The sequence below is a fragment of the Antrostomus carolinensis genome, unplaced genomic scaffold, assembly GCF_000700745.2.
Source record: "Antrostomus carolinensis isolate BGI_N321 unplaced genomic scaffold, ASM70074v2 scaffold3522, whole genome shotgun sequence".
NCBI lineage: Eukaryota > Metazoa > Chordata > Aves > Caprimulgiformes > Caprimulgidae > Antrostomus > Antrostomus carolinensis.
In genome coordinates, this window is record NW_010298796.1 from 10,289 (window position 1) to 22,936 (window position 12,648).

Sequence of the window (12,648 nt, forward strand, 5' to 3'; positions counted from 1 at the left end):
GGCTTCTCTACAGAACTGGTGTACTTAAGCATTTGTTCATGCTGTTTCATTCTCTTGGATAACTACTTAACTGGGATTTTACATTTCTTTTTATTACCTGAGAAGGATTTCTGCTTCTGAGGTTACTGGGAGCTGTGCCTTGAGTGGTGCTAGATATCCAGCTCTGCTGCCATCAAGCCTATGGTGCATCTGTACCTGGCTGCCTCCCTCCTCCTGTGATCACTCCAGGCTGCTCGGTGGGAGAACATGGAGCAGAGCAGAGCTTCACCTGTCCTGATGTACATATCCTGGTAATGCATGTCAGTTGCTGCAGCACTGCAGTAATTTGTGCCTGGCAGCTTGATGGAGATTGTAAAACACTATTTTATTTTAGTTTGTACTTCCCTGTCTTAGCTGCACTGGCCTGACCTTGAAGCCAGTACAGCTTTCTGGGGGAGTTGCCTGACCTTGAAGCCAGTACAGCTTTCTGGAGGAGTTGCTGTTCGCACTTGTCACTTGCTGCTGTGCTCGATGTGAGGGCTTGGTCAGAAGTACCAAGTTCCATCCCTTTCCTACTTTCTATCCTTTACAAAAAGACAAAGCTGTATGAAATAGGTGCAATTAAAATGTTAACTTCCTTTTTTGTGTCTCTGACATGCAGAAATGACTCTCCCCCCCCTCTTACACGATACTTAAAAACTACTTGTTATGTCTTGGGAAAGGTGGTTGATGTTTTGCCTGTCTGTGGCAGAGCTGACAAGGAGCTTTACAGGATTTGAAAGAGGCCAGGTGCTAGATACAAAAAGGACAAGGATAAATGAGAACTTGAACAAATGATGATGGAGACCACCTTGGATTCATAGAGGTCCTGGACATTGCTGCTATTACAGGACTATTATAATAAATGTGGGGAGGGGGAGCAGGTTGAGACTGGGATTTAGCTGCCAGGGGGAAGTTGCTAAGAGTTACAGGCAGGAGAAAGGAGAGACTCACCTGAAGGAAATCCTGCCAGGAACTGCAAAGCTGTGTCTTTTGAGCAAGTGTATCAGCCACAGGAAGGCAAAGGAAAAGGCTTTGTTCTTTCCTTCTGCCTTACAGCTTTAAATGGTTTTCTTTAAAAAAACAAAACAAAAGAAAAACCCCACAAACAACAAAAATAACTGATCTCCTGTGAATGTCTTCCACAAAAGTGTGACTTACCTGTAGCTGCTTTAAAATAAAGACTTACAGCAAAAAAAACCAAACAAAACAAAACAACCAAAATGACTGAAAAAAAGGGGAGGAGAAAAAAATTTCACAAAAATATCAAGGAAAAACTAAGTTGTCTATATGCAGGTTTAGCCCCCTCCTATCCAGCCCTGCCAGGGGCAAGACAGGCAATTCACACCCCATACTAGGAGTTTCTTAAACCCCTGGCAAAGAGAGGGGTAAGGCTCATCCTCCTCCTGCTTAGGAGCAGCATGGAGCGAGACCTGAACTGGCACCTGCGTGTGCTCCAAGGTGGCTGTAATTAAGGATTATATCATGGACAGAGGTGAATTGTGGGGAATGAAGGTTACAGCTGTCAAAGCAGAGCATGGCATCATCTTTTATATGCTGATCAGGTACAATACCAACTAGACTATGTTCTGAAATAGAGGTAGCTTGAAAACATCAAGCCGAGGTGTTCGATATACCAGAGCAGTCGTTTTGTTCTCTGTATGGTTTGTTAGCCATGGAAGTGCTGCCCACACCTTACGGAGAGAGCTTTATTTCATTTCTGTTTCCTTAGCCTAAAAAAAAAATGAAGCTGTATACATGGAAACCAAATACATTTCTCATGGACAAGAGAATAATAAAGGAGCACATGTGTGAAAAGAAAGATAAGATAAAGCACAGCATGTTCCTGCAGAATCTGGCAGCAGGAGGACAACGTGAAAGCAAAATAGTTTGCTGACAAAACTAGAAAGATGAGGTTATTGATGCCTCTGAGAAAATACTCCCACCACAAACCGGAGCCTCCAAATCCACTTGGCAGACAGATGGCATCGAGATTCTTTGATACATGATGGAAACACTTAGCACTGATTTTTCCCATGCCAGCCGTTTTCACCACACTTATAAAAGTGTGTATCACAAGCTTTGTTCCCAAAGAGTCATCTACACCACCTGGGTTCTGCAGAAAACATCTGCTGAAACTGTTGTAAAGCAAAACTTGAATAGTCTTTATTCCAAGTTGTTTTCTTTGGGTCAGTCTGGTCTGTCACTCCAGATGCTTTGGCAACGGCACCTGAATAAGGACAGTAAGTATTAGGAGGAGGAAATTTCTCAGTCTTATTTCCCAAACCAGTTTAGTTTCATACAAACCTTCAGAAACCATAAAAAACATGAAAAATATAACAGCTGGGAGCTCTGAGGAGCTCTGGTTGGGAATTTCTTTTGTTTGCAATTCCCCACTTGCTATTTGCAATTCTTAATGCCCAGGAAATCAATTTGCAAGCAATGAGTCCCACCACAGAGTGAGCAACACAGCACAGCTCAAGCAGTAAAATCCAATTCTAGAGATGGAGCTGGGAATATCGAGGCAAATAAGGAGTTACCAAGATCATACAGGCAGGTGAGAATAATACCCTAATGCCCCAAATCCAAGCCCTTTGCCCCAGTGACAGAGGACAAAAAAACCCAACCCAAGTGTCCATTGCTTCACCTTTCCATGGGCTGTGACAGCAATTGTTACCTGGCACATTTAGGATGGACCATGAATTGACCACCCCAAACCTCACAGCTTTCATTTATAAAAACCTCCCAAGGATTTTGGGGGGCAATGTCTGGGTTTCACTATTGCTCCCTGGCACCCATCAGCACCCTGGTTTCTTCATCATTGCTGTGCAAAGTGAGGGCTCTGCCTATCAGAGCACCAGCACCATCCTCCTCCATCTTCCTGAGAGGAGGGGAGGCAGTGGATCCAGCAGCAGTGATGGACCAACTTGCTGTCCCAAGCACCATCTTGGCATGTGCAGATAAACCGTGACCTTTACAAGAGCAGGTCTTGTCGTCTTAGACATGGCACTGAAATGCAAAACCTAGATTGAGATCTAGAAAGGCCAGAAATGCCCTGAGGCGAGGCCCTGGCTGCAGCCAAGTTGGGCTCGGCCAGCAGAAACCACAGCCCCAGAACTTGGTTTGGAGGCATAACAGTTACATTAAACCTGGACCAGGGTCACTGCAGGACTTGCCCCTGCCAAAGTTTCAGGACAAACTACTTTCTCTGGAATTACTGAAGGAATAATTATTTCTATGTAGATATAAATGAAAGCAAAATGTCTCCCATTATATCAAAATTTCAATATTAAATAAAATATTAATGACAAAATACTACTTGACCATTTTTGATTGCCAAGGATTTTCTGTCTTATTCCTCTAGCCTTAGCAACACAAACAGATGCACGAACATCACTAGCTGCAAATGGATCAGTCAGCTTGCAGTATTTCTTGATTAATGGTACAATGCAAAGAAATGTAACACTTCAGGAAAGCGAGAGGTTAAATCTGCTGGACAGCCTTTTAAGAAGTGGTCCATAAATTTGGTAACCAAGTAAGAACATCACCAAGAGGCAGTTAGCACAGTTTGGGACTTTCACCTCACACTAAAGCTTTTCATTTCATTTAAAACAGATTCTTCTTGCTTCCCACGGCCTTGGCCAGGAGTGCAGCCAGCGCATTACTGCCTCCATGCAGGTTCTTAAGTGACCTTGGGTGAGTTATTTTGCCGCCTGTGTTTCAGTTTACCCTTTATCAAACGGGCCAAGGGACTGTGCAAAGTGAGAGCTAAAGGAAAGCAGAGCTGCTGAGAAGAGAAACATGGGGTTTTTATGGGGGGCTGAGGGCAGACTAATGTGAAAAATAATACCTGTTGCTCTCCTGAAACATAAATCTTATAATAGAATTTGCCTGTTGTAACTAATACGCTGTTTCTCGTATGCTAAGGTTGAATTTCTGTGGGTTCATTGACCTCCTGAGTGAGTTTCCTTTCTTTCACCTGTACGGACACAGGGATGCGCCGGGCTGCAGCCTCAGCACTTGCCACCGTTTCTGTGTGCGGGCCATACCTGAGTGCCAGGGCAAACAACCACCTGCATCCCGGGAATGGCAGCTTGCTGCAAGGTGACAGTGGCACCCAGCGTGAGGGTTCATTTGCAGGACCCACCGAACGGCCGACGTTTCAAACGCCAGCTCCCGAGTGTGATTCCCTCACGGCATCGCCGAGCACTCACCGGTTTAAGATAAGCGACGTTGCTCTGACGAATGTCGTTTAGTAGCTGATCTCTCGGGGTTATTTCGACAAGGGGAGGTGGTCTTCTCCTGGGAACGGGTTTAAGGGTTTTGATGACGTCTTTGAGGTTGGTTTTCTCGGTGGGTTCCACGTACTCTGGCACGGCGGGTTTGCGCTGAGTCTTCTTCAGTTTGACCACTTTGAAGCTGATCGGTTCTTCTCTGTGAGGCTGCTCAGGGGCCGGCTGCCTCGCGCTCTCCTGCCTTTTGCTCAGAGACACAGCCGTGGGGATGGGTGGTTTTGGGGCTTGCGGGGGTTCATACATCCTTGGCTGAGGCAGTGGTCCCCCCAGCATCTCCCACATCCCGGGAGGCAACCCAAGTCCGTTTTCCAACATGGCTATCAACTCCCTCTGCTCTTTCATTTGCTGCTGCCTTTGCTCCTCTTGCCTCTTCTGCCTCTGCTTGTCCAGGTTTCTGCTGAGCAGGTTGGTCACCACCATCCTGGGCCCTGGCAGTTCGAAGTGGTACCCCATTTTAAGGAGGGTGGTGTTGGCTTTCAGCAGCCTGGCGATCTCCATTTCGGCCTGGTGGCCCAGCATGCTCCGCTGGTTGTGAAAGCGGAGCTCCGTCAGCGTCTCGTTGTACTGCAGGCACCTCATGATGGCGACGATCCCTTTGCCAGAGATGAAATTGGAATCGATGTTCAACGTGGTGATGCTCCTGTTCTCCCGCAGCATGTTGGCCAGCGCGAATGCCACGTTGTCATCAGCCCCCACGTTGGCCAAGCTGAACGTTTTTATGTTCTTATTCTTTTTCATGGCATTGACAAAGTCTATCAGCATTTCTTTGGGGATGTTTTCTATGTTGTTCAGGTTGAGCTCTTTCACATCTGGGTTGTTTTTTCGGACTTTCTCCAAACTCTCTTCTAAATTGGTTTGATTTCCTGAAGGCCTGGCACTTAGCTTCATGAAGCTGGTATCCAGTGCTAACTTTTTGGGGATGTTTAATTTTGATACTTTCTTTTCATTTTCATTTGACTTTTCTGTGATTTCTCCTGATTCTGTAGCTGGTTTCTTACTTATCTGATCGCTGTGATGGTTCTCATTAGTGTAAGTCTCCTTTGTTTCCAGTTCAGTTTCATCTTCCTCTTCTACTTCTTCCTCCTCCTCCTCCACTTCATCATCTTCCTCCTCTACTTCTTCCTCCTCCTGCTCCTCCTCCTCTCTCTCCTTATCACTTCCATGTTTGTTTGTCTCCCCAGATTGTGTTCCCGAGTTGGACACGTGCTCGTTTTTGTACCGTCTCTCTTTTCCTTGTGCTCCTGACACCCTCCCACCGGCCACCTCGCCGCTGCCACCAGCCGTTCCTTCCGTCTCCTCTGCAGTGCTTCTCTGAGGAAGACAAAAACTCACAGCTGAAATCATTGAACGTGGCTCTGTTACATTAACTTTCTGTTCAAATACACAGGTAGCAGCTGGATTTAGATACCTCTATGGCCACACATTATTGAATAATCCTTAAGAGTGTAATTGCCTGTAAGTCAGAGCCATGATGGCTTGCTTGGGAACACAGGAATGATTGCTCTTAAAGTGGCTACAATCCAGTTTCTCATCTTTGCCTATCAAATTAAATCCTGACAATTAAATCCTGTACATATTTAATGCTATGTTAAGGTGGTCCTTGAACCCTTCTGGAGGTTAACAGTCTCTGATCTAAAGTCTGTTTCTGGATTTTGTGTAGTTTTTATCATGCCATTGGGATAGTTTAGTCTCAAGAAAAAGAGGGTGAGGGGTGACCTTATTGCTCTCTACAACTACCTGGAAGGAGATTGCAGTGAGGTGGGTGTCTGTTTCTTTTCCCAAGTAACAAGCAATAGAACAAGAGGAAATGGCCTCCAGTTGTGCCATGGGATGTTTAGACTTGATATTAGGAAAAATTTCTTTACTGAAAGGGTTCTCAAGCCTTAGAACAGGCTGCCCAGGGCAGTGGTTGAGTCACCATCCCCGGAGGTATTTAAAAGATGTAGATGAGGCATTTAGGGACATGGTTTAGTGGGCATGGTGGTGTTGGGTTGATGATCTTAGAGGTCTTTTCCAACCGTAATGATTCTATGATTGATGAGAGAGCTTGTTTCCTATGCCACAAACCATTGGAAATCAGTGTTAACTGCTGTATGCTGAGCCCAAGGAGGAGTGAAGAGGGCACATCATAACAACAGTGGAGTCACCTGGCACATGAGACAACAAGGCTGCCTACTCTGGTACCTGCCAGCTCATCACGGCTAAGGAAGCCCATCACTGAAGATACAACAAAATATTATCTCAGTTTTATTTTCAGTCCAGAGACAGGAAACTGGACTCTGCCCACAGCTAATGCAAGGCAGTGGGGCTTCTAGCACCAAAATAAAATGATTTGCAAACTTCCACCATCTCCAGAGATTATTTTTTTAAGCATCTTTTTGCAGTGGATCGTCCATCACCGAGAAATTCTCATAAAGCACTTAAAAAGATCAAGGTACTTTCCTAAAAGATTTCCACTAGTTTGGGTGAGGCAGCGCCGTGGCTTGTGCTTCACCAAAAGTCAAACAAAATGGTCACAAAATCACTTCTGGATCCTATTTGCTGTGGTAGCAGATGGGTTTAGTACAGGGATCGCTTGACCTGTTGTGAATGCAGGAGGCAGCTCTACACTCAAATTCTAGATTTACCCTCAGAAGTGTTAATTTTTTTTTTTTCTTTGAGAGTAAGACTGTTGCAGGAAGGAAAAAACCCACAGATTTTCCCTCCTCTCCAGAAGCAGCCCATGAAACCTGCCCAGAGGAGTCTGATGTCCTGTGCTGTTGTGTATTAGCAAAACCACTAATGTTAAAAAATAATAAAAATCAGTTACCTCAAATTCACTTGGGTTTGGGTATGGATATGTTTTGGCTGGCCAAGTTTCATTCTATTAGCCTATTTTTAAGTGTGGCCCTCAACTTGAAAAATATCTAAGTATGACCTTAACTTTATTTCAAAGTCACAGGGATAGTAAAATACATTTAAATACTGTATTGAAAAGAGTTGGACGAGTTCATGTCGTTTGCATGCTTGGTCATTAGCAAATGTTTCACCTTGTTAAAATACAGTGGTTTGGGGTTTTTTTTGCAGTATGACATTAAATTCTGTAAATTATTACATTAATCATATGTAATAAACTAACTCTTCTACGGCATGGTTCTATACGCAAAGTCAAACAAATTTGAGTTGCATCCTCCAAATTGATTTTATGGCAATTTCTCAGTGATTTGCTTTACTGAAACAGAATTAGGATTTTTCTTACATTAAAAAGCTTAAGTAAATATTTAGGAAGAACAATTTAAAAAGTTACTAACCCTGATGTCAGCCCAAGCTGGATCCTGACACTGCTGAGACTTTTAAGATAAATTTAAATTTGTTTGTACTGTACCTTACATAAGGGATGGCAGCAGAGGTAGGTTAAGGTATTAAAGCGATAAAACAGATCCCACAGCAGATGCATAATAAATATTTGTGATTTTTTTTTTTTGTTTGTTACCTCAGAGGGCAAGAGGGTGACGGGAACTCTCTCGTCCTCGAGCATGCGTCGGGACGCTTTCTGCCAGTACAGGTAGTCAACCAGGGACCTGTGGTCGAAGCTCCCCGTGGGGGGTTTCTCCGTTTGATCCTTCTGTATCATCCCAGTTGGGACTTCAGGGTCTGGGGCCATGACTTCCATCTCACACTGCAGCTCCTTTAGCTCCTCGGGGGACAGGTTTGCCAGGATTTCATCTTCATCGATGTCCTCAGGACACACTTCTTCATCAGAGTTTTGGCTGAGTTCAGACATGTCCTTTCTTCTCTCCGTCCTCTATTACTTTTTAAACCTTTGAGAAAATAAAAATCTTTAAAATTTATCTTTTCTTTTTTCCCCCTCACTAGCAGTAGTTCATTTGGTTAAATCAACAACTTCATGTTTTGGTCATGAGCTGTGGCAGCTCTCGGTCTCAGTGTGGGAGACAGACTGTGCAGCTAAGTCTATATTAAGCTGCACTTGGCTGGATAAAGAGAATTTATGGCGATGCTGCCATGCTCCATTTTCAGCAACCTGTCAGCTGTGCAAACCCTTCTGACATTTCAGTGCAGCTGGTGTGTCCCCCATGGAGGAAGGCAGGAGATGGCCATTTTCTGGAGGACTCTCGGGGCACTACGCCTTTCAATGCTGCATCCCATGTGCGGATGGAGTGACCTTAATGGTACCTGCGAGGTGTACACGGGAAATTCTGTGCTGCGAGAAGAATCAGCACAAGGTCTCTGTATCCATGATGTCCCAAATATCTCAGAAGGCCTGGGGAGTGCTGGCTTTTCGCTGCCTTGAGCCAGGTCTAAAGCCTGAGTGACTATCACAGGAGGTTTTGGTGGGAGTGCAGCCATCGCGTGACTGATGAACTCTCCCAAACGCCAGATCCTGGTTAAGAGAAAAGTCCTCTGAAATAGAAAAAGGAAGGTGAACAGTGAGTACAATAGACACCTTGTTCTTGGGGAGAAGGGTCCACATGTGGACGGGCACCAGCCCTTTGAGCCAGCCTGAGCCATCCCAGAGGGAGCATTTCCCATAGTCCATCCATGTCCTGCTCCCATCCAGTCTGCCCGGGCCAACACCAATGCTGTTTCTTGACTGGCCTGTCTCTATCGTGGACATTATCTGCACTGTCAACAGAATTTGGCTGATAGTTCACCCCAGATTCACCTTTTTCCTACCTTTTTTTTTTTTTTTTTTTTTTCCATTTTAACAGAATTAATAAGCAACTACAAAGATTTACTTTGGTAATATTCATAGAACTGATGTAACTGTAGAAGATTCCCTAAAATACTTCTTTTCATGTCCATTCCAGCTAACAAGTATCTCCTTCTTTGTTCAGAATATTTTATAGGCTTCTGAATTTACATGGCAAACCAGAAAGCCATATCTCTGACACCACTGCACTCATGGCTGCTGTGTAAAAGCAGAGTAACATGGGTGGGTAATTTTTCCACTACAGTCCAATTTCAGTCAGCCGCAGTTTGGACTGTTCATTTGATTAGGAAGATTTCCTTTCATCATTGCAAATATTCTTTCCAGGGGGTATTAAATAAAATCTTCATCTTGCAACTGCAAATGCATCTTTCATAGGAAAAAAAAAATATCACAGACAGACTATGAAACCAAACCCCCACCAATTTTCAAGCCATATTTCTTGCTACAGTCTCAACCACGCTCTGCTGGAGTCTGCCAGCAGCAACATAGTCTCTGCATGACGATGGTCTCTCTTTGCTCTGTTTTATAACAAGAAACATGGTGTTCAAAGCCCTCTTAACCTCTATTAAAAAGCCATAAACCAAAGGTCCTCATTTAATTAGTGCTGTTACACAGCAGGGAAGAGGGCAAAAATTTAAGAACGAAACGAGTGGTAAAGGAAAACATAACAAAAAGCCAAGCCAAGAACGCAATGGCTCCGTTTGCCCCTTTGGTATTTCAGGGGATGTCCTTATTTTATATTATGCAGTAGCAAGCACAACAGCAGACCCACACATCAATCTATCTGGTTTAGCAGTTTTAACCCCCGGCAATTGGTGTCCATAATAGAGGCCATAAATGGTTTCCTGATGTTATCAAATAAATCAATGCTCTTCGGTAGCTGGTATGTTATTCTCCCAAACGATGCTGTTTGGGTCACAGAAGCTGTCTATTCAGTAGTTACTTATCACTTGCTAATTTCTTGACTGTAAAAAAAGCCCCTAGCCACCTTCTTATATTTCCATGATCTTCAGCTAGGCCATCTTGGGCCATAGTCTTGTCAGATCTGCTAAGCTAAGTAGGGTCAAACCCATGAAGTCCTCTCAAGAAGGAAAACAGGGATATTGGGAACACTATCAGGTATTTGAAAAGCAAGTTTTCTTCTAAAGTAGAAATATATCACTTGTCAATACCATGATTAGGAAACACTATACTTCTGGGAGTGATGCTTCCTCCATCAGAGGCAGAGCGAAGCGTTGCCTCGTGACACCTCTCCTGGTAACACAGGTGCTAATCCCACAGATTTCCAAGGTGGGTATCACATTTTGCCTACTTTAGGTCTCCTCCATAAATTACCTCGAGTACAGGATTCACTTCCCTTTCTATCACATTGCTTAGTGTTTCATTGCACTGGAAATGGCACGTTAAGGCAACAGATGACACGCTCCAGGCTGGGGACACATGGCCAAACCTAGAAGTCTTTTCCAAGGCAAAACTCCCATTTTCTTCCCAGTAATGCTTGTGGGTATTCCACTTGGAGCTTCCCAAAATAATCACTCATTCCTCAACCTTCATTATGACAGGAAAACCACTTCCACCGGTAACACTTGCTATTTTCATGCCAGTTTGACACTTGCTCAGGAATCCCCAGACTAATAATCCACTGCACGGGGCGCTCTGTTCCCAGAGGCAGAGCTGTGCCAGCAGCTATGCTCAAAGCACGAGCAGAAGACAAGAGGTACCTGCAGCAATCACAAAGCGATCCCTACGGGTAGCAGCTCAAAATTCATGCTAAGTAGGTACCTAACAAGTGTTAAATAAGAGCACTTTAGGAGCAAACTGATAGAAGAAAAGGTCTGCCCTCGGTAATGAACAATTCATACTTACTGCTCGCTATTTCTAAGGCAGGTACTCACGTATGGAAGAACTCTTGCATGAAACTCAGCAGGCTCTTGTGCAGGATTGCCTCACTTCACTGATTTTTCTCATTTGTGCATTTTCTGCAAAAATTCCAACCTATCTCTCTTGAAAACAAGAAGGCTGACAAGTTTTTAACTCCAATATCAAGAGGGGCCAAACCCTGTGTCATCATCTGATGTGAAGAAGACCATCAAACCACCCTTCAAGTGCCTAAAACATGTTCTATTTTGAAGGTAATTGATGGGACACGTGCTGATGCCAAATGCTTGAGAGTAATTTCCATCATGTTGGCTTTCATTTCTTTTGCTTAGAAAACCACACATTTATTTCCCTTTATTACCAATCCATGGCATTTCCATGTGGCATTAAGTGGAACGAGCTGGAGTGTAATATAACCTGGCATCACTTTTAAGAAACTCGTAGGCTTGATGGGGCAGTCTAAAATTGACCAACAGTAGCATACTCCAAGTATGTCCAGCAATGCAGTGTAACAGAATATGGGGATTATGAAGGGTCAGATGACGGGATCTTAACAATGACAACTACTAAGTAACGAGAGCAATCGTAGAGAGACACCCTGTGGGAAAACCACCAGGGATCATCTTGGGGAAAAAAAACCAAACCACCACACCTCCAGAAATAAATATATCAGATTAAGTTTGTTGCTTAAATAAGAGTAAGGACATCTGTCTTTTGAGGTGTTTACCCAAGTCGCTTGACAGGCAGCTGCAAAGTCAGGGCCCTGTGAGAAGTGGCAGGCGTGGTGGTGGTGGTGGCTGGTGTGGGGACAGGGTGGCACAGGGGGACAGGGGCATGAGACACTTGCCCCTGCAGTCACCAAATCACCACATCTCACAGTGTCAGGGTCTGGTGGTTTCCTTCAGCTCCAAGTAGAGCATGGGGAGCTGTACCTATTTCAGCAAGACCTGGATGCCTCTAATTTACCCCCACAAAAAAAAAAAAGAGTAATTTTTTATTTTCCCAATCCCGCGGGGCAAGTCAGATGTGTACGTTTTGGTTTGCATAAAGAAGGGTAAAATAATTAGCTGACAGATTTCTAAACCATTTCAACTGTTTTAAACCATTTTAAACAGATCATCCAAACCCCCATGATTTTGGGGCAGGAGACAGCTCCACAGCTCCACAGCTCCAGGAACGTTGGCACACGGCCGCGCAGGCAGACACAGCGCTGAATCGCGCACTGCCCACGGGCACTGCACTGAGCATTTACACACACATTTACTGTTGTGAACTGAGATCTTAGTCCAAATATGTGTGCAACGCAGGCAGACACAGCACTGAATTGCTTGCTACCTGTGGGCAGTGCACTGAGCATTTACACACACATATTTACTGTTATGAACTGAGATCTTAGTCCAAATATGTGTGCAAGATAAACCCAGATTCAGACTCACAGATTCAATACTTTGCATCAGCAATATAAGCTCAGACCTTTGGAGAAGACATTAATTCTCCGCGCAGCCTGCATAAGAACCTATCTGTTCTTATAAAATATCCAATTTAGCAATTATTTACTACTAACTCTACCTTTATTCTTACGATGTATCTATACTCTGGGTTTGCATAGCAGAGCCTCAGGAGCAACAAAAGCCTCACACTTAAAACCAGTAGCTAGAACTAAATTTTAAAATGTCCTCTCCCTTTTGCAGCCAAGTTTATGGTTTCCCTCCACGTGGTGCATGGCAGTACTATTAAATCAGAACT

General features: G+C 44.2%; 1 protein-coding gene across 1 annotated transcript; it reads right to left on the reverse strand.

Annotated features, from left to right (window-relative positions):
- Window positions 1-2,221: 2,221 nt before the first annotated feature.
- LMOD3 (leiomodin 3) lies at window positions 2,222-8,076 on the reverse strand. The gene is made up of 3 exons (XM_010162555.1): window positions 7,786-8,076; window positions 4,233-5,624; window positions 2,222-2,248 (listed from the first exon to the last, which is right to left on the reverse strand). The coding sequence occupies exons 1-3, from the start codon at window positions 8,074-8,076 to the stop codon at window positions 2,222-2,224; spliced, it is 1,710 nt and encodes a 569-aa protein (XP_010160857.1).
- Window positions 8,077-12,648: the final 4,572 nt, after the last annotated feature.

Excerpts from the sequence above, each read along its gene's own strand:
- LMOD3 (XM_010162555.1), bottom strand. The coding sequence starts at position 8,076 with ATGTCTGAACTCAGCCAAAACTCTGATGAAGAAGTGTGTCCTGAGGAC. Across the intron at positions 5,625-7,785 it reads TCACCCTCTTGCCCTCTGAG|AGAAGCACTGCAGAGGAGAC; the intron begins GTAACAAACAAA and ends TGTCTTCCTCAG. Across the intron at positions 2,249-4,232 it reads ACGTCGCTTATCTTAAACCG|GTGCCGTTGCCAAAGCATCT; the intron begins GTGAGTGCTCGG and ends GTCCTTATTCAG.